Here is a 27,016-nt window from a genome sequence, read left to right on the forward strand (position 1 = left end):
AAGTGTATAAAGAATAAGAAACACGTAGAGATGGTGATTCCCAAACTGGGTCCATATGAAACAGCAATAAAATATCTTATATTCAGAGGCATAGGAACGAGGAAGTTGACGACATCCCGTGCATGCTCAGTTCAGCAGCAGGAGACGCAAGAGTGTTGGTGTCAGTGGATGAAGCACCCGGCTGACTTCCTCACTGTAGGAGTGTCACTGGTGTATCACCCTGTGTGCAACTGAGGCCTATGTCTACATACAGGCCTGAACCTGAATCATCTGTGTGAGCAAGTCTAAAATGGCTGCTTGGACATTTCTTGTTTCCCCATGGACAATGCCTGTTGATCAAGGACACTGTTAGAACAGAGAACATCTGCACTTCATCTCAGTGGGTGAAGATGGTACTGGACAGATAAAGTATGTAATAACATTTGTGGGCTCCTTGGCTAAAGCGGGTTTAAAGGGGGTCCCTGGACACACTCCTAGAGGAAAAGTCCATAAACACAATGACTTGTGGAAAATCCATTGCTGATCACTGGGAGTGAACAACAAGAAATGGATATCATTTTTTTTTTTGCATTTACCAGGTTATTTCCTAATGACCTGGGCTGGTTGCTGTCAGAGGTCACTAGAGTGGAGTAGAAGTTTATGGTTTAGTGCAGTGGCCTGAGAACCTGGTTTGATTTCCCTGCAGCTGCTTGTGACTCTATGCAGGTCAATTAACCCTCCACTTGCCCCAGGTACAAAATAAGTACCTGTATATATAAACTGCTTTGATTGTAACCACAGAAAGGTGGTATATCAAATCCCATTCCCTTTCCCATTCATCAGAGGAAAAGACTGGATTTGCAGTGAGGTTCCCAAGAGGTGAGAAATATAATTGTAGGAAGAAAAATAACCAAACGACACACTAGCTGAACCTATAATTCATTGCGAAAATCCATTCATTGCTGCTCCAAAGGGCCCTTATTTCTAGGTTCTGTGAGGGGGGAAAAAAACTACTCCTCTAATTCCCTTCTACTTTTATGGCTTGTTTTTTTCTCTCTGTTATCCTATTTATCTAGTGAAGTGACTCAAAAGGAGAGCTCATTGAACAGCTCCCTCCTAAAAGTGCAGCAGGGCTGACTCAAAGTTATGACACAAGCAAGTGGTTACTGTTCTTCAGGTTATATAGCACTATATTTTAGGTACTTTTATAGACGTTTGACGGTTAGGCTGGTGTGATGGTTTTACCAAGAGGCATTTAAAACGTACTAGCCATATGCTTAGGACAACAAGGAAACTGTAATGAATTGTTGGCAGTGACCATCTGTAGGACCTGATGATTTTGTTATATCCAATCCCATCAACCCTTTGCTGAAGGTCAAATACCCAGCCTGATTTGTCTACATTATAATCCCATGTGGACTTCATATATGCACGAGAGAGAATGATTGACCTAGGGATCCTTATTTATCCGGTGACTTCCATATAATCTATATATTTTAAAAGGTTCACACAAGAGACTTTCAACAGGACATAGGACTATTCTATCACAGAGGAACTTGGTCGTACTGGGGCCTAATCACTGGAAAGAGTGATGCAAGGGCTCCCAGACTGTGTGTTGGCAGTCCTAATTTTGGATTGGAATCAGGATAGCAAAACATTGGAATATGAATGAACTATATCTGCATGCAACAGATTTGAATGAAGCTAAATTTGCTATTAACCACTTGAAACTCTAAACTTGTGTCTAGCAAAATATAATACTCTATATTTCGGCAGTACAGACCAGAATGTCTATTCAAGATACTTAAAAACAGCGAGGCCAACATTCAGTGATTTAGCAAAACGGTAAAGTTACCGGGATAAATAATAGCTATTCAGGTGGATTTAGCTGGATATGTAGGACTGAATATATCCATTAAAGTTATTGTGGTAGCTTTAGAATAGCTGTCTGCCATAACTAGATATGCCCACAGAATGCCTTCTTTGTCTAAATTTTGTGTGACAAAAATGAGCTGCTCAGTTGTGGGGGGGGGGGGGGGGGGGTAGTGAGGGAAGAGGCTCAGGTTTTGTACAACTACAACATAAAGTTAACTAAGCAAACTCCTCAACTATTGACTCCGGTCTTTCCCCTCTCCCTTTCTATACCATCTTTTGTACAATTACTGTGTATTTGAGTGACCTCTGTGAGCATTTACAATTAACCTGTACACTACCCTTAAAGAAGAGAACTTTTTGCAGAGCCTTGAATACCACCTACTCTTTCCTGATTTGCAAGACATTAGGAGGAGTGTTTCCATTAGACTACCAACTGATCTCATTTAAAGAATTTTACTAGCAGATAAAAACATAAACATGGGTTTGTCTCACCATTCAAACACCTATATTCTTCCAAGTGGTTACCATAACCCTGCCGTACTGCCAAACCCACCTGATAAGGAACTGGAGCAAGAAAAGGATCACTTCATTATATCAAAAGTATACTGTTCACATAGGACTGAGCTGAGATAGTGTTTTGCACAATACATTGCAGTGACAAGAAGGTCTCAAATGCCATTCGCTACTTTTAAGATGAATAGATAAATTGATCGTAAATTACAGCAGTAGCATGCAAATATATCCAATAGTCAGTGTGAATATCTTGAAAGCCACATCCCTCCATAACCTTCAAAGACTAGAGTTTAATAAAGATAGTTAGGTATGAAATGCAACTCAAAAACAAATGCAATAATAGTAGTCTATCAAACTGCCTCTGTCACCTTTTAGCACAAAGAACTATAAAAATAAATTACAATGCTAAAGTCGTTCTCCAAAAAGCTATAGTGCAGCTCTGACAACAGGAAGAATCCAAGACTGAAGCTTACCCAATTGTTTTCAGAACTTGCCATCCTCAGGGAGGGAGAGGGAGGAAAAAGAGGACCAGAAGAAGGGCAGCGGTAAGCAGGAAGAAGAGTATAGAAAAGTTGAGTGAGGTATTACACAGAGACTATTAATTTCTCAACACAACCATCATCCTTTAAAGGGTCACAAGTGCTTTTGATGACTGGAGGCAACAGGGTGTGCTGTATCACCAGATATCTGACTCTGACATGCCAAACTAATGGGCCTGATGGAGTTCTACTCGGCCAATATCCTCTGCAGGAAGACCCAAAAAATGGCCCACATTTATAATACTAAAATTTATACATGAGTAACAAAGGACCTGAGATTCAGCTGGAGGCTATCAGAATTTTTGCTACTATTGGCGTTATGTTTGGGCTCCAGCATTGAATTTCCAAGTCTACAGAAGCTGGCAAAAACATAGCTGGTTAAGTGCAGCATTCACCACTTAGCCAGCTATGAAGAACCGCATCTATTTATGTGGTTATCTTAGCAAGTTAAATGTTGAAACTCAGCACTTAATTGGCTAAATGCCACTCCACCCCTGGAACGTCATCAAATAGCTGGTTCAGTTTGGGTGCTAACCAGACATTTTCAGCAGCAATATCCAGGTTAAGTGCCACTGAAAAGGCCCTGGTTAGCCCCCGACAGGCTATTTAAATGGCCAGGAAATCTCATGGCCATTTAAATCATTTTGAATATCTGGCCCATAGATGCTACGTTATGTCATTAGTATCACTAAAGAAATCAATTGGTTATTTTTTGCAGATTGTCCCTATTCATTTCTCTCTCAATTCTGTCCAGGTAACATGGAACTCCCTCACCACTACAAAAGACAGCATATGACAAAATCGGATTTGTACAGTTTCCCCCCAGATTCTATATCTATCTATAATATATATATTATATATAATATATATATATATATATATATATATATATATACACAGTGGGGGAAATAAGTATTTGATCCCTTGCTGATTTTGTAAGTTTGCCCACTGACAAAGACATGAGCAGCCCCATAATTGAAGGGTAGGTTATTGGTAACAGTGAGAGATAGCACATCACAAATTAAATCCGGAAAATCACATTGTGGAAAGTATATGAATTTATTTGCATTCTGCAGAGGGGAAATAAGTATTGATCCCCCACCAACCAGTAAGAGATCTGGCCCCTACAGACCAGGTAGATGCTCCAAATCAACTCGTTACCTGCATGACAGACAGCTGTCGGCAATGGTCACCTGTATGAAAGACACTGTCCACAGACTCAGTGAATCAGTCAGACTCTAACCCTCTACAAAATGGCCAAGAGCAAGGAGCTGTCTAAGGCTGTCAGGGACAAGATCATACACCTGCACAAGGCTGGAATGGGCTACAAAACCATCAGTAGACGCTGGGCGAGAAGGAGACAACTGTTGGTGCCATAGTAAGAAAATGGAAGAAGTACAAAATGACTGTCAATCGACAAAGATCTGAGGCTCCACGCAAAATCTCACCTCGTGGGGTATCCTTGATCATGAGGAAGGTTAGAAATCAGCCTACAACTACAAGGGGGAACTTGTCAATGATCTCAAGGCAGCTGGGACCACTGTCACCACGAAAACCATTGGTAACACATTACGGACCATAACGGATTGCAATCCTGCAGTGCCCGCAAGGTCCCCCTGCTCCGGAAGGCACATGTGACGGCCCGTCTGAAGTTTGCCAGTGAACACCTGGATGATTGCCGAGAGTGATTGGGAGAAGGTTGCTGTGGTCAGATGAGACAAAATTGAGCTCTTTGGCATGAACTCAACTCGCCGTGTTTGGAGGAAGAGAAATGCTGCCTATGACCCAAAGAACACCGTCCCCACTGTCAAGCATGGAGGTGGAAATGTTATGTTTTGGGGGTGTTTCTCTGCTAAGGGCACAGGACTACTTCACCGCATCAATGGGAGAATGGATGGGGCCATGTACCGTACAATTCTGAGTGACAACCTCCTTCCCTCCGCCAGGGCCTTAAAAATGGGTCGTGGCTGGGTCTTCCAGCACGACAATGACCCAAAACATACAGCCAAGGCAACAAAGGAGTGGCTCAGGAAGAAGCACATTAGGGTCATGGAGTGGCCTAGCCAGTCACCAGACCTTAATCCCATTGAAAACTTATGGAGGGAGCTGAAGCTGCAAGTTGCCAAGCGACCAGCCCAGAACTCTTAATGATTTAGAGATGATCTGCAAAGAGGAGTAGACCAAAATTCCTCCTGACATGTGTGCAAACCTCATCATCAACTACAGAAGACGTCTGACCGCTGTGCTTGCCAACAAGGGTTTGCCACCAAGTATTAGGTCTTGTTTGCCAGAGGGATTAAATACTTATTTCCCTCTGCAGAATGCAAATAATTCATATACTTTCCACAATGTGATTTTCCGGATTTAATTTGTGATGTGCTATCTCTCACTGTTACCAATAACCTACCCTTCAATTATGGGCTGCTCATGTCTTTGTCAGTGGGCAAACTTACAAAATCAGCAAGGGATCAATACTTATTTCCCCCACTGTATATATATATACTGTATATATATATATATATATAACACCCAAACGTGGGCATCAATCCAAGATATGTGCCTAACTAAACTGGCTGAACTAATTAGTCAATAACTGGGTGCTAATTGGCACACACATCTTGCTATGTGCTATTTTAGTATAATGTGTACCCAAATTCCACAGTGTACATCTCAAAAAGGGGCATGGCCATGGGAAGTGCCCAAGCGGGTCAGGAAGCATTCCTAAAATTTGCATGCAGTGTTATAGAATGCTGGAGATGTGTGCCCAAATTGGGCGCCAGGAATTATACCTGGTTTCTGCAGGCATAAGTCCTGGCACCAAAATTGGCACTTTATGCTAGTCTATAATGAGTGCTCATCTTTGAGTGCCCACTATTGAACAGCACTGAGTGCCGATTTTTTTCAGTGTTGATTTTGACAGTCATTTAATGAATCTAGTCTTTTATGCCTGTGTTGACCAATGACTCCTAATAAGCGTTTCCAGGCAGAACATGGGCAGCCCTGAACTGGGCCTATTACACTTGCAAGGAATTTCTCATCTACAACAATGCAATTAAATATGTGCATAAAAATATAAACAAAGATGCTGTAAACTATCTACAGAGGTGCTTCTCAACTCTCCACTTAAGACAAGCATAGCCAGTGAGTTTTCCGAATGACCACAATAATATGCATGAGATCAATTTGCATAAACCTGGAGGCCATTGTATGTAAATTTGTTTCATAAATATTCACTGTGGTAATCCTGAAAACCAACTGGCTAGGCATACCTCCAGGAGAAGGTTGAAAGAACTTTGATTAGAAGAGAATATTGAAGGAGATTTAACCAGCTAAGATTGTGTTGGCTGAAAATTGTCCCCCATACAATGGCTGAAAGTACCCAACACATTTCACTATTCAGATACTTTATAGCTGGATTAAAAAAAAATAAGAGGGGAGAGGAAGGGGTGGGGGTTTAGGAGGGAGAAGAAAAAGCAGCAATGCATATGAGATTTCATACTCATTGTTTTACCGCTGATCAGCCACCCAGAAAGAACCGGTTCAAAGTATGAACACAGTTAATGTGATGTACTCTAATTGCCTGGAAGGAACTGCATGACATCTACCTAGTCCTTGGATCTTGACATTTAGTCCAGGTCCCTGTAGAACCTGCAGAATGCACACTCAACTTGTGGTTCAGTGCTGCTATGAAATACATTAAATGCTCCATTTTAGGTGCTGTGAACATGATCTCTCCAGTAGTTAGTCCTGGTTGATTGGGGAACTGGTGCTTAGGAATCAAGCCCAGGTAGCCAGCATGTAGATGCACAGTACTGCCGGGTGTGCATGTGTGTGTGTGTGTGTGGGGGGGGGGGGGGGTGGGGTGGGGGGGGGTCATCCTTTCTCGGGATCACAGAAAATAAATGAGCCAGTACCTATTCATCATGCTAAAGCACTGGCCAATCAATCATTCAAGTGGCAGAACATGACAAGCTCTGTCACCTGGGCAGGGAAAACCACTCACAATAGGGAGAAAGCAATGGATCATTCCATTTTAAGAAAAAAAATATATGATCTACATGAACCTTATAACCTCTCCTATACTTCCAACCCAACTGAACACTCAGTATATATAAGGGGCCAAGAAAGTATCTCCATTCATTTGTCTGGGGGAAAAAAACAACTCTCTGAAAACTTAACAGAAGGGGATTGAGTTGGGGAAACACACTGAGTTCGAAAATGAGCCAGACTGGACTGGGGGGGGGGGGGGGGTCCAGAGAAACAAAATTCTGTAACAGTAGCCCATTGCATTCTATAGGAGAGGCAGCTCTAGCTACTGCAGTGTAAAAATACTGATACACAGACAAAAGTCATTTGGAAATTGTTCCTTTCAAACTGACTCTCCCCTTTTTACAAACACACACAGAGCCAACACACATACAGAGTATTAGAAATCATATGAGGGGTGCTCTGCCTGCTTTCCCCAGCATGGCATCCCTATGCCTCCCTCCCTACCAAATGCTTCCCCCTATCCCTGCTGGGCAGGCTACTAGTGACTCAGATGTATACTTCATTCTTTTCATAAATTCTTGCTTTCTTAATGTTTGCTATGCACAGTGAACCTAGTGACGAACGTGTTGTGTGCTATGGATTGCTATGTGCATTGCCTTTGGTGATGGAGAAGTATGGTGATAACTTGTTGCCTCGGCACAGTGGTACTCTGTGGTTCCACTGTGTAAACCGTCCTTTGTAATCTCGGGCAATGACATTTAGGTTCGATTTTATAACAGTATATCTATGTGAAGTCCACAATGCACCCATTTTTTAAAAGGTAAACTAGGTGTCTATCTGTCTTTATGAAATAGGGAGCCAGAACTAGCACTGGTGGTGCACAAAGATTGATGTGCACGTTTACAATCCTCCAACTCGGAGAGAGAGAGGAGAGAATGAGAGAGAGATGAGATAGGAGAGAGAGAGAGAGAGAGAGAGAGAGAGAGTGTGTAAAATGTATGCATATACTCACACATTTTTTTAAAATATGATGAAAATTGCAACTTCTCCTGCTCCACCCAGCCTGCACCCCCAGGAATGTCTACACGTGGCACACATAAACTGAATGCTGTCTTGTTGCTGCACATACTTATATGTGCATATACTGCCATGCAATTTTATGAAAAGCATTTCCACACCTAAAATAGGCTTTACATATGGAAATGCTTTATAAAGTATCCTCTTAATGGTTATATATATCATCGTACTGAGGCCCAGTGTCTACTGTAATGTGTCTTTAGTAACTGTTTTTTAATTTATGAAATGTTAAATTGTGAACCACCTAGTACTGTGGATAGTGATGTACAGAAACTGTGGAAATAAATAAATATGCAAGGAATCTGTATTAAGCAGCTAGTGTGGGTTTTACTGTAAGGTAGTGGTTAGCACAGACCATAAGAACATATGAATAGCCATACTAGGTCAGACCATGTGGTCCATCTAGCAGTATCCTGCTTCCAACAGTGACCAATTCAGTCACAAGTAACTGCAAAAACTCAATTAGTAGCACAATTCTCATGCTACGGTCCCAGGGCAAGCAGTAGCTTCTCCCAAGCCCATCTCAATAACAGACTAAGACTATGGACTTTTCCTTCAGGAACTTGTCCAAGCTTTTTTTAAACCTAGATACACTAACTGCTGTTACCACTTTCCTTGGCATCAGTTCCAAGAGCTCAGGGCTGATGTTAAACATTCAGGGGCCCGGGCAGAAACCAGGAGGGGGCCCAAAAGCTGGACTTCAGCATATGCCTCCTTTAGCTTGAGGAAGGGTTGGAGACCCCTATGGTATGGGGGCTCAGGCAACTGCTCTGTTTGCCACCCCCTAATGCCGGCCCTGCCAGAGTGAAAAAAATATTTCCTCCTATTTGTTTTCAAATATTTCCAGTGCAAATGCCTAAAGTAAACCAGCCAGTGTGAGTGCCTACCTCAAGGTAAACCGACAGCTTGGGAGAAAACCTGTACTAGCTACTTTTACACAAGTAGGGGAAGGAACCACCAGGCATGACATTGGTGAGTCAGAGGAGTGGCTGGTGGTAACAGCTAGCATGTGGAGCAGTACCAAGTGATGGTGTCATGACTGGCAATAAGGCACTTGGACTAACTTTACCTCAAGAGATGGCAGTAAGTTCAGCCATGCTACCGCCAGTCTGGTGGCACATGCCAGAACCCTGACAATAAGGAGACCACCAACTACCCCACTGTACTCAAAATTCAATCCCTTGCACCTCCGATCTAATCCCCCGATATCCAAATGCAGACTGTCCCTAATACTAAGTCCTTCCAACAGGCTGACCCTCCCCCACCTCCTGGACCCTCCGAGAATCCCCAGAACTTATCCGGGTCATCCTTTGTGGACGAGTGGGACCAGTTGGGTGTGGTTCTTCCTCTGTTGCTGCCCTGGCCTGGCTCCAGGTTCCAAAATGGAAACTTATGACCTCCTAGTCATAACCTTGCAGTTACTACCACTAGGGATCAGCCTTTCATACAAAATGTCCTTATATGGGCTGAACCCCTAGCAGTAGAACTGTAGGGCTTCCGTTAGTGGTCACTGGTACCATTTTGGAACCCAGAGTCAGATGGAGGCAGCAGCAGAGAGGGACTGCTCCCACCTGGGATGGCCCCTGAGTAAGTTCCAATGGTTTTTGAGGGTTCAGGGCTGAGAACATTGGATTCAGACATTGACACATTGAGGGGCACCACTACAGCAGTTCTGTGGGATTTTTTTTTTTGAGTGCTGCATATGTGATGGCACGTACCACGGGTGCTCCGTGCTACACTGCCACTGCATGTAACACAATGACCATGTGGTATCTGCGCTATACGGTAAATGCAGGGCAGGTGCTAGGCAGACCCCTTGCATTTACTGTACAGTCTCTTGCACTTACCATGCTCTTGTTTTTGTAACTTAGTTTCATTCCTAGAAGAGTGATCTAGTTTCTTATTATTGTTGCAATCTGCCTAGAACAAGGTACTGGCGGAATATAAGACTTGGGAGTAATGTAATGTAATTTTATTACTCTTTCTAGTCCAATGGAATGCTTGGGGACCATTTCATTCAAACCACTCATCATCTTCCCCCCCCCCCCGGGTCAAAGACAAGTCTCACATACACACAGAGGCAAAAATACATACTCATACAGGCACATGGAGTGTTTGGAAAAAATCCCACAAGACATGTGCTGCATGCATTCCTTACTTGTTTACAAAGGGGGGAAAAAAAGCAGAGACAATGCTTTGTACTTAGCTTGAGAGAGCAGGAAATGAAATTTTATCGGGGTTCAGTCTGCATAGTTAGGATACAAGTTTGGGACATGATGATTATGTTTAGGTATTCCCTAAAACACAAAGCTGGCAGGGGAACTGAGCAATCAGCACGCTGTGATATTGCTCTTGCTCATGTTGGTCAAAAAGGCAAATTAAGGGTCCTATTTAGTAAATTGAGCTCTAAGGGGAGTGGAGGAGTGGCCTAGTGGTTAGGGTGGTGGACTTTGGTCCTGAGGAACTGAGTTCGATTCCCAGCACAGGCAGCTCCTTGTGACTCTGGGCAAGTCACTTAACCCTCCATTGCCCGCCGCATTGAGCCTGCCATGAGTGGGAAAGCACGGGGTACAAATGTAACAAAAAAAAGAAGTTATCAATGCTGGCTACTGTTAAGATGTGTCATTTTACCACTAACTCGTGCTATTTTAGCACAGATCCCATTTTATGCAATGAGGCCTAGTAACTAATAACTGGGGTCAACAGTAAAACAACATTATCTTAATGGTAGCCCACATGTTCCTCCTAAATCAGTAATTATGCTGCAAGTCTACCACTCCTGGTAGTGCTAGCATTCAATCAGATGTTTGTGACCTATCCAAATGCATTCTGGTCTATGTTAACCTGCTTGAAGCCTGGGAGACCAGATGCACAGAGGAGGATTAGAAAAGCAGGACTGGATTACAATATTGTGAATTCTTGGAGGTTTGGTTTGCAGTGCTGTCCTTCAGTTCTAGCCAGAGTGCAGCCTTCTTCCTGCATGGCCTACGATTTCTAACTCACCTGAGCAAGTGACAGAGATGTATGAGGCAGCATTCAGTCAAACTACTTTGTGTTTGAAGTAATTCTCCATATTTTATTTGCTTGATCATTTTGAAAGAGGAAGCAGAACTTTGCAGCTCATCATATCTATTCTCCATCTCCCTAGCACTCCCAAACCCTTAAATACAATATGCAAATAAAGGCATCACAAAATTTGACAAACAGTTATGTTTTAAGAGTGGTAAGGGAAGCAAGGAGGAGCGGTAAAACAAGGAAATAAGAGTGACTTCTAGCAAAAAGGACCCCAACCGCAGAAATATGCATACCCCTTACTAATACCAAAGCAGCGAGGGAGCAACGGAGCTGCAGAAGACTGGAAAAGGCAGTACAACAGAGAAAGGCATATTAAAAAAAAGAACAAAAATGGCACAAAGGAAGGAAAGGTAAAGAAGCAAAGACTGGGAAGAGAAAAAAGGGAGAGAGAATGACATAAAAGGAGAAAGTGACCCCGTGGGAAGCAAAGAACAACGAGCAACAGGTGGACAAAAGTGAGGATAAGAAAAAGAAGAGCCATTGGCCCCAGCTACCAAGACAACCATGTGCATCTACAAGGACCCGACTCTTAAAGATGCCGTATTCCTCTTCTCAGATAAAAATGTCTGTAAATAAACAACAGCTGAAAACATGGTGCATTGTATTGCTCTCTTGCTAATTGATGGAGGAACTACAGAACACTGCGGTGTGCCTTGTTGCATGTGCCAATCTCAGATACTGGGAACACTGATGATTTTGCATTAAACCTGCTGTTATTTCAAGTGATGTGACTGGTTAAAAGTCCAGACACATGGTATGTTCTATAAAAACCACTGTCTGTTTCAGCCAACAGCCCCCCATTAATGGTTTTTGTGGCAACAGTACACATTTGCCATGAGAACATAGGAGCTGCCCTATTGGGTCAGCCCAAGGGTCCATCTAGCTCAATATCCTGTTTCCATGTGCACAGTATTAATGTATTAGCGTGCTGTAATAAAGAAACGAAATGAAAAGTCTACTAGCCCAGCTCAGAATCAGTGTCCTATGGCACATAAAAACCAAACTTGTGTAACTACTGAAAAAGGCACATTGGGGTCAATGGAGAAACTACAGCAAATCAAACTGCATGGTTAACATGGGATGTTACTAGCAACCAATGCAGAGAGGGATTGAGCATGGGTATTGAGGAAAAACACAGTTGCACAGTGCATTGAAATGGATGTTAATGAGGCTATTAAAGCATCCACTGGAATCCTCCCCCCCAAAAGGAGGGAAAGATTCTAAGGTGGTGGCACCAGACATTGCTCCTTTCTCCTTTACATTATGAACTGGTTGGTAGGCACACTAGACACCAGGAAAAGGGGTGTTTTTTTTTGTTTTTAACAGTCACGATCTGGGGGAGGGAGATGTTAGGGTACACTAGGCACACCATTTTAAGTTGGGGGTTGGCTTGTTGGGGCATGGGGGGGGGGGGGGGGGTGATACAGACTGTCACGATTTTTTTTAGTGCCACTTTTTGTGTCAGTACCTGACCCAATCACTACTGAGGCACTGACAAGAAAGGTGACATTTTGCAATGAGCTGTAGATTACTGCTGCGTTTTTAATGTGGCAGGAATTTGCATGTTCTTTGCTTACAGCAAGGCAATGGAATTCTTTTCACATTAATTTCATAGTAGAACCAGCGCACTGAGCCAGCTTACTGCATATATTTCTGCATCGGCCCTTTGCAGGCATAGCCATCCATTTCCCCCATCTCTCCTCAATACTGGGAGGCTCTCCCAGCTGAACCCTTCCATTGTGCCTCTAATATCCCTTAGTGCTGTGCGAGACTTCCCCAGGCACAGCCCTCAAGCTCTTATCCCTTCCCTTTCAACACTAGAAAACTCCCTAAAATCTAGCCCTACTCGTCTCTCCTCAGTGCTGGGAAAATCCTCCAGGCACAGCCCTCCATATCTACTTCTGACATCTTAGAATGAGGAATGTCTCTCAGCTTCAGATTTTGAACAAGAGGAGAAAGGAGACAACTAATTTCTCTAATCAAACACTGCATGTCTCTATGTCTTATCAAGATGTGATTTTACTTGATAAATGAATATAAGTTTTAAAAAGTCCTCATTTCACCCCTCCGGGTATCCAAGCAGTTGTTTTGTTCCCATCCCCCACCCTCCCTGCTCTGACGCAGATAAGGTAAGTACGGCATCTTTAAGCTTTTAGCAGTGAGGAAGAGGGGACAGCATTAGACTTTCAGTGTTTTATACCTTTCTTCTTTGCTGAATTTGGGACTGGCGTCAGAGATATCCAGGCTTTTACTGAACATTGACTTACTATGGGCAGGAAGAGAGTAAGAAAACAAGGGTTACTGCTGTGAACAAAGGCACTTTCACACCCAGATTGCCATGAAAAAGGCCCATCCCATCCACCCTCTTTCCTTCCTTCCACTGCCTGCCACTCGGATCCAGGTAAACAAAGTGTGGCGAAACCTGCCTCGCAGGGTACAGTTGATCTTTGCCCATCCATACAGTAAGTCCAAAGTAGGCAGCACCTCTTAAGCAAATGTATTTACCATACAGCTCAGATATGGACCAAATCTTCATCTCAAAGGTGGTCATTATCATACTTAAGGTGAATAAAGGGAGACAGTTACCTAACACACTTCAATTGCACACTTTTGTGAACATGAGAACATTATGGTGAAACTGTACCTCTCCTCCTCCAAAGTTCTTTTCACTAGGGAGTAGCCTAATGGTTAGTGCAGTGGACTTTGATTCTGGCAACCTGGGATCAATCCCCACTGCAGCTCCTCGTGAAACTGGGAAATCAAAATGTGAGCGCTCTAAGGGACAGAGAAAGTACCTGCATATAATGTATACAGCACTGTGTACATCTAGTAGCGCTATAGAAATGATTCATAGTAGTAATTCACAGGTTAAAAGACATGGTAAGGGTGCAAGAGGTCTGGACTTCATACTGCAAGAATATTTTCTCTCATTCTGCATATGCATGCCCAGGAGGGGGTTGTACAGAACTCAAGCTGCACACACCCAGTAGCTGTAAACCCAGAGTTATAAATTATAGGCACTCTAAAAGGGCTTAGACTAGATCTTCCAGCGTCACCTCATCACATGGGGGCTACTTACATCTTCCCCACATCATTAACCTGTGCAGATATCCATCACCCTTATGAGTATTAGAATGAGTCCATTAAAATGACGACATTATGCTTCCGACACTAGTAACTGCAGTTGAAAGGGTTTGATTAAGAGGGAGCACAGACCTCAGGGCTCAAGGCATTTCCAGACTCCCCTCACCAGCACTGTAAAACTTAATATTCTAAAATACTCAGATGGAATTATCGATTCCTCTCACATGAATATTGAACAGTTACATACTGTGGCAAGTAACATAGAACTGGATACTAGGTAACTGCTAGTACAAAAAACAGAACAAGTTATACATGCTTATTCTTATCATTTCAATACTATCCGTACAATGTTGGGGGCATTCCCAATTAAGTCCTGGTATTTGGAACGTAACCGGTCAGGCTTAGTAGCCAGATAAAGCCACATAAAAAAGCAGGCCTATCTTTGCCCACCAAGCCATGGCCAGTTAAGTCTGAATATTGACTTAACCAGTCATGCGCTAGCCAGCGTTGAAAAACCTGGATATTCAATGCCAATTGGCGGACATGGCCAGACATCTAATATCCGGGTTGAACATCAGCAGTGGGTAGTCAATGTGCTGCACGCTGCTGGCTGTATAATGGGTAGCATATCCTTAACTAAGCCTAGGAATGTGCAGCACCAAAATGTTTCAGTTCATTTTCAGAATTTTCCACAATGTTTGAGTGTTTTACTCAGTTTGCTTCACACATTCTTTTTCATAACATTTGTAAGCATATTAAAACTTGCACAAATTGACTGTATATGTGGTAAACTGTAAGTGTACATGCATGCAATTTTGCATGCACTAAAAATTTTAAGGCACCCAAATGTGTGCTAATGAAGGCCTAACCCTATGAGTAATAATTCCTCTTATGTAAATATATGTAGTAAGGTACAAACTGTTTCCATATATAAATTTAACTACTAACACTACCATCATATAAACAGTTCCCAGTGCCTCTAAAGCAGTGGTTCCCAAACCTGGTCCTGGATGCACCCCAGCATCAGGTTTTCAGGATATCCACAGTGAATATTCATGAGAGAGAATTGCATGCAGTCGAGGCAGTGCATGCAAATATCTGTCATAAATATTTACCGTGGATATCCTGAAAACCTGACTGGCTGGGATGCCTCCAGGACCAGGTTTGGGAACCACTGCACTGAAAGAAAACTGAAGTAAGCAATTACTTTTAGCCAAACAGATGGGATTAATTAGTGATTTATTGCTGAAGACACAAAGTTATTCAAAGTTGTTAAACTGGAAAAGGATTGTGAAAAATTGCAAGAGGACCTTACAAGACTGGGAGACTGGGCATCTAAATGGCAGATGACTTTTAATGTGAGCAAGTGCAAAGTGATGCATGTGGGAAAGAAGAACCCAAACTATCGTTACATGATGCAAGGTTCCACATTAGAAGTCACCACCCGGGAAAAGGATCTAGGTGTCATCGTTGATGATATGTTGAAACTCTCTGCTCAATGTGCAGCGGCGGCTAAGAAAGCAAATAGGAATTATTAGGAAAGGAATGGAAAACAAAACTGAGAATGTTATAATGCCTTAGTATCGCTCTATGGTGTGACCACACCTTGAATACTGTGTGCAGTTCTTGTCACTGCATCTCAAAAAAGATATAGTGGAAATAGAAAGGTACAGAGAAGGGCGACAAAACGATAAAGGGGATGGGACGACTTCCCTATGAGAAAAGGCTACAGTGGCTAGGGCTCTTCAGCTTGGAGAAAAGATGGCTGACAGAGGTTATAAATACTGAGTGGAGTGGAACAGCTAGATGTGAATCACTTGTTTACTCTTTCCAAAAATACTAGGACTAGGGGGCACGCAAAGAAGCTACTAAGTAGTACATTGAAAACGAATCGTGGAAAATATTTCTTCACTCAATGAGTAATTAAACTCTGGAATTCGTTGCCAGAGAATGTGGTAAAAGCAGTTAGCTTAGCAGGGTTTAAAAAGAGGTTTGAATAATTTCCTAAGATACAAGTCCATAAGCCATTATTAAGATGGACTTGATAAAATCCACTGACTATTCTAGGATAAGCAGCATAAAATCTGTTTTGCTGTTCTGGGCTCTTGCCAGGTACTTGTGACATGGATTGGCCACTGTTGGAAACAGGATATTGGGCTTGATGGACCGTTGGTCTGTCTCAGTATGGCAACACTTACGTTCTTATGAGGTACATCAGCCCTAGGTGGGGAGGATAGAATGGGGACTCCCAGCAGAAAGGGGAGCCTGAAGATGGGAAAGTGGGGAGTCAGGAACTCTAGGACTGGGTTGGGGAGAAGCAGTTATTAGGGATTATGTAGCAGGTGAGCAGGAATAGATCTGGGGAGCAGAAGCAAATGAGGATTTAGGTATTGGATGGGAGTGAGAATAATGTGATTTAGGGATTGAGTTTGGGGAGAAAACAGCAAGGACTGGAGGACTGATTAAGTGGTGTACGAAGTGGGGGCTACTAAAGGAACAACTGCTTTAGGAGCAACACCATGGACCACTGTTACTGGGGTACTGTGGGGGGAGTAAATATAAAGGGGACTGAGGGAAGGGATATGTACTGTAAATACTAGGGTATGGTAAAGAGAAACAAAAGTAAAAATAGAAAATAAATGACATAAGAAGTGGGACCAGGGAATGGGATCAGCAAGAGAAAAAGGGGGCAGCAGAAAGGAAACATCTAAAATAAAGTCAGAGAGGGTAGGAGAATACAGAAATCAGAGGAGAGATGAGATGCAGCAAAACTGACAATGAACACAGCAAAGAGAATACACAAAAATATGAAGTATATATAGAAGAATGCAGTGGCATAGCCAGATCTGAATTTTTGGGTGGGCCCAGAGCTAATATGGGTGGGCACTATATATATAGGTGAGAGTACCAGGCATACTGTGAACAAAAGCGGAGCCAGGATGAGGCAGGTTGATGGCGTGGGGGAGCGAGAGCGCACGTCCACCGGTGCCGGCGCACATTTTCAGTGCAACAGGATGAAATAAAATAGGTGCCGGCGCTGGCAGAACTCCGTTTGTGGGCACAGCCGCTCCCCTGGCGCCCCACCTAGCTATGCCACTGACTGTGAAGTAATACAAAACCCAACAAAAATCACTTAGGACCTATAAAGCAATTCTACCATAACACAAAACCTTCAGGAGTCACTGTAAATTGCAGTGGGCAGAACATCATCAATATACCTATTGGAAAGCTAAACAAGTTGGATTAGTACAGATCAGTCCTACACAGACACTCAGTGCTAACAGAATACCCAGCCTTTTTCATACATGATCACAAGTAGACCCTCATCAAGTATAGAATAAGTAACCACAAACTAAAAATAGAAATACGTAAACAAAGATTAAACTGAACCCCAAGAAGCCAGAATCTGCATACAGTGCAAAACCAAACAAATAGGAACAGTGACACATCCCTTTGTACCATGAAAAATCTAGAAATCAGATGTAAATTTCAAAAAACTAAGATATTTCAAATGCTACATTAAAATGAGCAAATAAAACAAAACCAAAAAATAAGGTGATATCTTCTTATTCGACTAACATACATTTTTGGCTAGTTTTCAGAGACCAAAAACTCCTTAAGTCAGGACGAGCATACTGTTACAGCAGTATACTGTCCTGACCTGGAGAATTAGGTTTTGGTCTCTGAAAGCTAGTCACAACAATGTATTTAGTCCAATATAAAAGGTGTCACCTTATTTTTTTGTTGTTTTTTTTTTCTATTTATTAACTTTTAAAGTGGACTAACATGGCTGCTACATTACTTCATCCTAAATTAAAAATAAATTCTTTTTTCTACCTTTGCTGTCTGCCCATTTAATTTTTCTAATTGTGTTGGTCCTGGTCTCTGGTTACTGCTTCCTTGTTTTCTTATAACTCTCTTTCCATGGGTCTCCTGTCCATGTGTCATTTTTTCTTCTTCTTCTGTCTTCTTCACCTCTTCCATAACAAGTAACATCAACACTAATCTGTTCCTTTCAGCTTTCTTCCATTTTTTGTTACCTAGCCATTCAGATTTCATTCATATTATCCAGTCTTCCATCTCCCTCTTTTTACTGCACCTACCTACAGCTTTTCATCTCTTTTATCTTATTCTCCAGTCTTTCACTAGCTTTTTCCTCTCTCCCACTGCCATTCAGCATCTCCTTTCTCTCTACCTCTGCCATCCAGCATCTCCTCCTTTCTGTTTCTATCACTTGCCATCCAGTATCTTCTCTCTCTCTCCCACCACCATCCAGCATTACCTCTCATCTTTCTCTCCCACCTGCCATCCAGTGCATACAGTCTCCTGTCTCTCTCTTTCTCACCCCCCCCACCATCTAGCATCCCTTCTTGTCTTTCTGCCCTACCACCATAAAGTATCTCGTCTCTGTCTCTTTCCCTTACTCCCATCATCCAGCATTGCCCCTTCTCTCCCCCATGCAGTATTGCTTCTGCCTCTCTCACCTCCTGTTTCTCCCTGCAACCAGCATCTCCTCTATATTTCTCCACATACCCCATACCCCTGTCATCCAGCAGTGCCTGTCTCTATCCTCCAGTATGCAACAATGCCCATTGTGTCTCTCTCCCCTCTACTCCCCACACTATTCATCATTGTGCCTGCCTATCTCTCTTCCTATCATCCAACATTGCCCCTATCTCCATCTTACTCCCCCCTCCTATGCAGAATTTCCTCTATCCATTGCCTCAGATACTCTCCAACCCATAGCCTCTGTCCCCCCCCCCCCACTTTTATCCAGTATTGCACCACACTTTCTCTCTCTTCCCCACCCCCGCCCGTCCAGTCATGCTTCTTTTCTCTTTCCCTCCCCACCTATTCACCAACACCCTGCAGTACAGTTTCATTCTTCCCTCTTAAGTTGTACCTCTTGCCACCGGTTCCGCGCTAATAAGCAATGATAGAGCGCGGGACCAGACTCTCTACAGCGTCGATAGCGCTAGTGCTTCCTGTGACGGTTCTGCCTCTTCCATTCCGATATAACCTTCGGGACTGGCAGAACAATGGCACCAATGAGAATTGGCCCGTCGAAGAGCAGCAGAGCACAGCGTCGCAGCACTAGAGAGGCCGTTCCCAACCCGGACCCGCACTTAAAAAAATCAGGTAAAAAACGAGGCAGGTTACTGCATTTAGGCAGCCAGCTCAGGCTCACTCTAAAGCTGTTTTTGCTGCCGGCTGCCCTAAATGCACGCGACTGATCCGCAGAATATCTAAAACGTGCAGTGCACTCCCGTCCCAGACAGTGCATCAATTGGATAAGGACAACCAAATGGGTGGGCCTGAGCTCAGATTGGGTGGGCCTGGGCCCACCCAGGCCCACCCGTAGCTACGCCCCTGGAAGAATGAAGCATGAAAAAACCCCCAACCCAAAGTGGTCTCAGAAGAAAACAAGAAAGCAACAACAAAGAATAAATCATCAAGAAGCAAACACAAAGGTCTGAAAGTATTCTATTGAATATTATATTACATTACTTTACTGATTTGACTAGGTCAGCTTTTGGAATGTCAATATGTACCATCTGTGATTATGTTTTACACAGTAAAGGAGGAAATGCATTTCTGCTCTTGTGGTGCACTGCATGTGGAGTTTGGCTTTCTGGAGTTTCCAGTTCAGCTCTTCTTTGCTCATTTCTATGTGGTCATGCTCAGGTGAGTGGAGGAGTCTAATGGTTAGTGCAGAGGCCTGAGACACAGGGAACTGGGTTAAATTCCTATTGCAGCTGCTTATGACCTTGGGCAAGTATCAGTATAGAATATGTAAACCGTTTTGACTAACCACAGAAAGGCGGTATATCAAATCCTATCCCCTTTCCTTTCCTCCAAAGGTCCTTCAGACCTCCACCCCAATGGTCACAATTCAACCCCCCTCCAGCAAAGAATGACAACCAACTGTACTCAGTTTATAGCAACAATCCTTCCAGACCTCCTGGCCTAGTTTTAGTTTCAGCCCCCAAGGGATGGGGGGTGGTGAGAGATCCCACATCTGCTAACTGTCCTTTTTGGGGACTATTACATAATCAGGCCATAGTTGTCCTCTCCCACTTGTTCAGTTCTATAGGCATATCCAGTTTATCTTACTCTGTGCTCATCTTCTCATCACTCACATGCCCTCCCTGCTGAAGGGATGAGAGCAGGACCACAGAAGACGAACACAAACAGGAATGGAGGGGTGGTAGTCCCTGAACAATTTTCAGAGGACTGTGCTCATGAGGAGCTGGCTAAACTAAAGGTGGACAAAGTGAAGGGGACAGAGGGCATGCATCCGAGGGGTACTGAAGAAACTTAAAGAAGGTCTAGCGGCTTCGATGGCTGACCATTTTAATGCTTCTCTAGAATCAGGAGTAATCCTGGAGGACTGAAAAAAAGCAGATGTAAAAAGGAGGTTGGGAACTAAAGGCCGGTAAGTCTGACTTCTGTGGAAAGTAAATTAATGGAAACACTTTTAAAACAGAGAATAGTAAAGTTTTTGGAATTCAATGGATTACAGGACCCGAGGCAACACGGTTTCACTAGCGGCAGGTCTTGTTAGACAAATCTGATTAATTTCTTTGACTAGGTGACTAGAGAGATGGATTGAGGAAGAGAACTAGATGTGGTGTATTTAGATTTTACCTAAGCCTTTCACATGGTTCCACATAGATGACTAATAAACTGAACGCCCTCAGTATGGGCCCTAAAGTGACTGACTGGATTAGGAACTGGTTGCGTGAAAGGCAGAGTGTAGTGGTAAATGGAGCTCATTCTGAGGAAAAGGATGTTACCAGTGGTGTGCTGCAAGGTTCGGGTCTTGGGCCAGTTCTTTTTAACATTTTTGTAAGCGATATTGCTGAATGGTTGTCTGATAAGGTTTACCTCTTTGTGGATGATACCAAAATCTGCAAAAGGGTAGACACCCTGATGGTGTGGATAAAATTAAAAAGGACTTAGTGAAGCTAGAGGAATGGTCTGGAGTTTGGCAGCTTAGATTTAATGCAAAAAAATGCGGGACCATGCATTTGGCAGCAAAAAAAACAAAAAACAAAGAAAGGTACAGTTTAAGGAGTAGAGAACTTTTGTGCAAGGACGAGGAGCAGGACTTGGGTATGATCGTATGTGATGATCTTTAAGGTGGCCAAACAGGTAGAGAAGCGACAGCAAAAGCTATGGAGATGAATAGTCAATAGAAAAAAAAAAAGGAAGTGATGATGCTCCTGTATAAGGCTCTGGTGAGACCTCATTTAGAATACTGTGCACAATTCTGGAGACCATACCTTCAAAAAGGATCCTATAAACAGGATGGAGTAAATCCAGAGGGTGGCTACTAAAACGGTCAGTGGTCTTCGTCATAAAGCGTATTGAGACAGACTTAAATATCTCAATATGTACACTTTGAAAGAAAGGCATGAGAGGGGAGATATTACAGAAAAATGTAAACACTTATGCGACATAAATATACAGGAGATGGGTCTCTTTCCCCTGAACAACCTCCATCTACTCTTGCTTCCCTCATTTAGCAAACTCTTGAAGGAGACCCATAGTCCTCTCTGTGATTTGAATGTTCAGTGTGGCCCTTTATGTCAAAGGTTTGCAGACCCCTGTTATTATTATTATTATTTGTTGCATTTGTATCCCACATTTTCCCACCTATTTGCAGGCTCAATGTGGCTTTCATAATACCGTAGAGGCAATTCTCACTGAACCTGCATTTTCCCTTTGTGACACTATTGCCCCCCATGTCCGACTTCACCTCTCTGTGCTCCATTTCTGTCCCCCATGACCCCACCATGCTCAGAATATTTCACATACTTGGTCATTGGCAAGCAACTGCCTCATGTTCCAGGAACCTGCAGCAGCAACAACAATGAAGGCTCTGTCACTACTACTACTAATCATTTCTATAGTGCTACAAGGCATACGCAGCGCTGTACACCATGTCCCTCCGCCCAGAAACAGGAAGTGTTCACTAGGCCGCAGCTGATCTTCTAGTATGCACACAGGCCGAAAGCCCCATGCTTCCTTTATGTTGTATTGCTGCTGCTGCAGGTCCAGAGGTGATGAGGCAGCTACCAGCTCGCCACTGGGTGGGGAAAAGAAGATGCTGGACTGGGGATGGGGGCTGTGTACAGCACCACACTGAGCCACTTCTGACTTCTGTGGTCAGCAGAAAACCACCACTTAAGTTGGCTAGTTTGCTATCCTGCCAGCTGCTGGCCTTCCCTGCATAAAATTGACCAAGCTGGCCAAATACTGGTTGGCAACTCTTGACAGCTCCTGCAATGGCAGAAAAAGTGATGCATGAAAGGAAGCCAGTGCTGATCTGAGTATCACCACTGATTTATGGAGAGCCAGTGACCTGGCTTGGGAATGAACCAATAGCAGATTCATAAGGACCTAAACATATACTAGAGTTCAAAATGTAAACTGGGACTGCTGCACTTATGACAAACAATTTAAGAGAAAAGCATGTCTTGCCAAAATTTACTAAGAATCCCAAAGCATACAGAGGATAATCTACATAAGCAACCAGGTGGATAAATGGTAATTTACACTAGCAAATTGACTGACTGCAAACTGCCCTCCCCCAGTAGGGCTACAAGTACCTGAAGTATCCATGATAATCAAAATTTTAGACACAGCCAGGAAAATAATGCACACAGATTGTATTTCCAAATGTACATGTGTTATTTTCCATGTGACAAACACTACTAGTACTAAATATTCATGTAGTGCTATGAGAGGTGTGCAGCACCGAACATAAAGAGAAGAGACTGTAAGGTTCATAGGGCTGGGGCTATCCAGGTGGACACTAAGTACAGATGAACCAAGAAACAACACAGAGAGGGTCCGAAGTACAGAACAAAGTCCAAGAAACAGAAAAGGTAATAGGAGCCTTCAAAAGCGGGACAAGTCCTTTAATTATATGAACCTTGTATATCAATCTTTCATCACTGACCCAACAAGGGCTGTATTTTGGTGCACAGCACCTGCATCAGGGATGCACAACAACCGGGACCTTGTCCACAACAATAAAGTAAGAAGGCCCATTTTTGCTCCCAGTGCGGGAAGAAAGAATAGTTTGTTTTTATTGTGTGTGGAGAAGGTCGCGGTTGTTGTGCATTCAGCGTTTTTGCAGTTTTGGAGCATTGGGGCCTCAGCGATACCGTGAAAAATGCAGCAAACTGAATGACGGTAGAACCAGAAAGATTAAAGATGGGTTAAAAAAATAATAGTTAGTCCTATTCTGATTCACTTTGCTAACGATATGCTAATTAGAAGCTGCTCAGGAGACCTGGAGCCTTAGGCGGATTTTGCATGTGTAGTGAGAAGAGTCTCTTAACAGATCCAAGGAAATGGATCCCCTGGGCTACTGAGAACATCACTTGACTGAGTGTGCCAGAACATACCCTTAATTAAATCAGACAACGTAAAAGCCTAAACAGAATTAAACAAGCTTTGAAATGTATGTAGGATGACTATGGGGATCATGGCAGGACCACGGGCAATACAAGATTCTTGTTACCTCCGATTTCACCCTGAATTTGAGTCCACACTATTATTTTTAAAATGTGCCTCTTTCCTAGACCCTACCCTCCTTCCCCTTCCTAGATAATCACATCCCCCTACAAACGTGTTCCCTTATTGATATTTAAATTTCCTAAGGGCATCTGTTAATAGTTTGTAACCAAAATGCCCGGACCTGATCGACCCAAATAGGAGGTGAGTGAATGGGAGATGCACATTGACTTCAGATGATGGTTTGAAAATTTAAGATAACTGAATTACAACTGGATCTTAGTCAAAGCAGTCTTGACAACTGCAACTACTGCTCATACGTTTCAAAGTTGTGCCAATTCAACTCTTTTGTGTGTCAGATGATACATCAGAAATATCTAGCACTACTGGACTGGATACCTCAGGGTCACCAGAGTACCAACTTATGAATGATGGTTTGTGCCACTTTTTACAGTAATTAAACAGGTAATCAAAGTCTTATTAGCACATGAACTGTGTACTACTGGGTTGCGCTATACATTTGACAGTACAGTATATTGATCAAACATTTCTTCAAAAACTATTCTCTCCTGTTTGTTGCTGCTGTTTAAGCTACTAGATCAACCAATCAGAAAGCCACTGCAAACCAAGTGACCAACCAGAAAGCTGTCAGTATACCAGGCAACCAATCAGAAAGCTGACAGCATACCATCTGTTCCCTGATTATTATTTGCATTTACTGAGCAACCAGGAAAAAGGAAAAACAAGAAATAAAGTCATGCCTTCTGCAGTCTTGTCTCCTGCTTACAATAGCGATATCCGTTACCTACTAGTTCGCTTTGAGATTTTGTGACCAGGTTGTTACAGGATAATATGATTTAACATGGCCAGAAGTCACTGCTCCCTATGAGACTAGTTTCCACTTAATTTAATGCCAGGTGTCACAAAATTACCATACTGCATATCACATTAAATTGTCAATTAGTGCCTGCCCTTTTCCTCTTTCCTAGCTGAAGCGAGGAAAATTAACTTTTTGAAGTACACAGCACAATTTGTCAGCACTGCGGTACCTGCACTGGCAAAGACACAGCTGGATAAGACATGATTTGCTGCTTGAAGCCATAAACCAGCAAGTACCAGTGAGTGCCACTGCTCTCCCATCAAGTATAGAATGAGTGTCACAGATTCCCTCGACCAGACCACGAATGACAGTCTTGCCTGTTTCCGAGGGTCACCCACCTCTGCCCATGCTGGGCCATTTCGATGGCTCTGCGAGCTGGGACTGGGGAGCCCCCATCAGTCACACTAAGGACCTCCATGGACTTTCTCTCCGGCCGCCGTTTTCCATGTCTGTTCAGCATCGGTGAGTCCACTCGCTTCCTGGGAGGATCTTAAACACAGAGAAGGCAGACTAATCAGTATTGTTATCATGGAAATGCAGAAAACAAAAGATCTTCCCTCCCTGAGGTATTTCTAAAGGGTAATGTCTGGGGTTGTCTCTATCATGGACACAAGGTCAAAATAGCTTTGGTTCTGGGAGTGGTGTGCTTAGAGATTCACATGCCACTGCTGTTAAGAGAGAGAAAGATGAGGAGAGAAACCAAAGATGATACTGATATCATCAAAAAATTAAGAGAAATACACTTCTCTCACATGAATGTAACCCAGTCCAGCCGCTCTTATTAATATCTGCCAAATACTTGTGACTTCAATTTCCACTGTTAAAAAGAGATACTGGGCTTGATGGATCTTTGGGCTGACCCAGTATGGCAATTCTTATGTTCTTAATCAATTTATATCACATTAATTTCTCCCCTCACCTGCACAGCACCGACTCCACACACTCGCTCTGCCTTGCTGCCCTCTGCTAATTACCACTGATACACTCATCAGAGAAATGGTAACTTTTCATTAAATGCTGCAATGCTGTTTCACCATATACCATCTTAAGTAGAGGAGTGTGGTAGCCGTGTTAGTCCACTCTTAAGGTTATCAATAGAAATCAAACAAAATAAAACATGGAAAAGAAAATAAGATGATACCTTTTTTATTGGACATAACTGAATACATTTCTTGATTAGCTTTCGAAGGTTGCCCTTCTTCGTCAGATCGGAAATAAGCAAATGTCTTATTTGCTTATTTCCGATCTGACGAAGAAGGGCAACCTTCGAAAGCTAATCAAGAAATGTATTAAGTTATGTCCAATAAAAAAGGTATCATCTTATTTTCTTTTCCATGTTTTATTTTGTTTGATTTCTATTGATAACCATATACCACAACAGAGAGAGGGTGGCAAGACTCTCCAGAAAGCAGAGAACTGAAAAGGAAACAGTGACACTGGACTTGCTGCTCTTATTTGGCAGCAGGATTTTTCCTTGAAGATGGAGAGCTCAAGAGCAGTAACTGATTCTGAGTGGAAAGGAGAAGGTCCTCTGCATTTCATAACAGTGTGTCATAACCACTGATACAATTCTATTAGGGTATCTGGTTTCCGTATGTATGTGGCTATTATGAGTTTGCAGAGTGGTTATTAACTCAGGATCTGAAGGTTGACTAACAGGTCTGGTTTTCTTGATGTCCAGAGAGGTATGTACATTAAGTGGGTTCTACAACCAATCATTTGCAAATATCTGTGATGAATATTCATTGAAGACAGTCTAGAAACCAGATCTGTTGCTGAACTAGAAGACTGAAAATGAACATCCCTCTTAAATGGACCCATTTACTAAACAACAGTAAAACAGAACTACAGTGACATGGGGAGGCCTGGTGGCAACTGTTGCCATTCTGCAAGAGGGAGCTGGCAGGGAAGGAGTGAGGATTGCTCTTGCCCCCTCAAGACACCCCAGTCTTTTGAGGTAAGTGGGAAAATTCCAAGGGGCATTGTGGAGGAGGGTCAACATCAAGGAGAAGCATCCAGATGTTTGCAGAGGGGATGGGTTTAAAGGATGGAGGTGTGACTTAAACATGGCTATTATTTTTAAATATTTATGATTCTGGCAAGGGTGAGAGTGGGGGGAGGCTTCTACAGGCAGGGCCGTGCCAACACGGTAAGCGGGGTAAGCACCGCAGGGGGGCGCCTGCCTTCAAGGGCGCCGCTGCGGTGCTTCCCCGCCATACTGCTTGGTGGTTTAAATTGTGAAGCCGAGTTGCAACTTGCAGGCAGCGCCTCGCGTCTGCCCGGCTGCTTGTAAAACAAGTAAATCTATTCTATTCGTCGTCGGGCCTCACTGTGTCCCGCCCTCCTCTGAGGTAACTTCCTATTTCTGCGAGGGCGGGACATAGTGAGGCCCGACGACGAATAGAAGAGATTTACTTGTATCCACTTATAGTAATAGTAGTACCTTTTGCCAAGAGAGAGTACAGAAACGATGGTA

The 27,016-nt window shown here is 43.1% G+C and overlaps 1 protein-coding gene across 1 annotated transcript in view; it reads right to left on the reverse strand.

The window, feature by feature from the left end:
- BRSK2 (BR serine/threonine kinase 2) overlaps positions 1-27,016 on the reverse strand; it is a 900,270-nt gene that overhangs the window by 80,560 nt on the left and 792,694 nt on the right. Inside the window, 1 exon segment of the mRNA XM_030202457.1 lies at positions 24,879-25,029. Coding sequence (XP_030058317.1) covers positions 24,879-25,029 — 151 coding nt within the window.

Source organism: Microcaecilia unicolor, chromosome 4 (assembly GCF_901765095.1).
Source record: "Microcaecilia unicolor chromosome 4, aMicUni1.1, whole genome shotgun sequence".
NCBI lineage: Eukaryota > Metazoa > Chordata > Amphibia > Gymnophiona > Siphonopidae > Microcaecilia > Microcaecilia unicolor.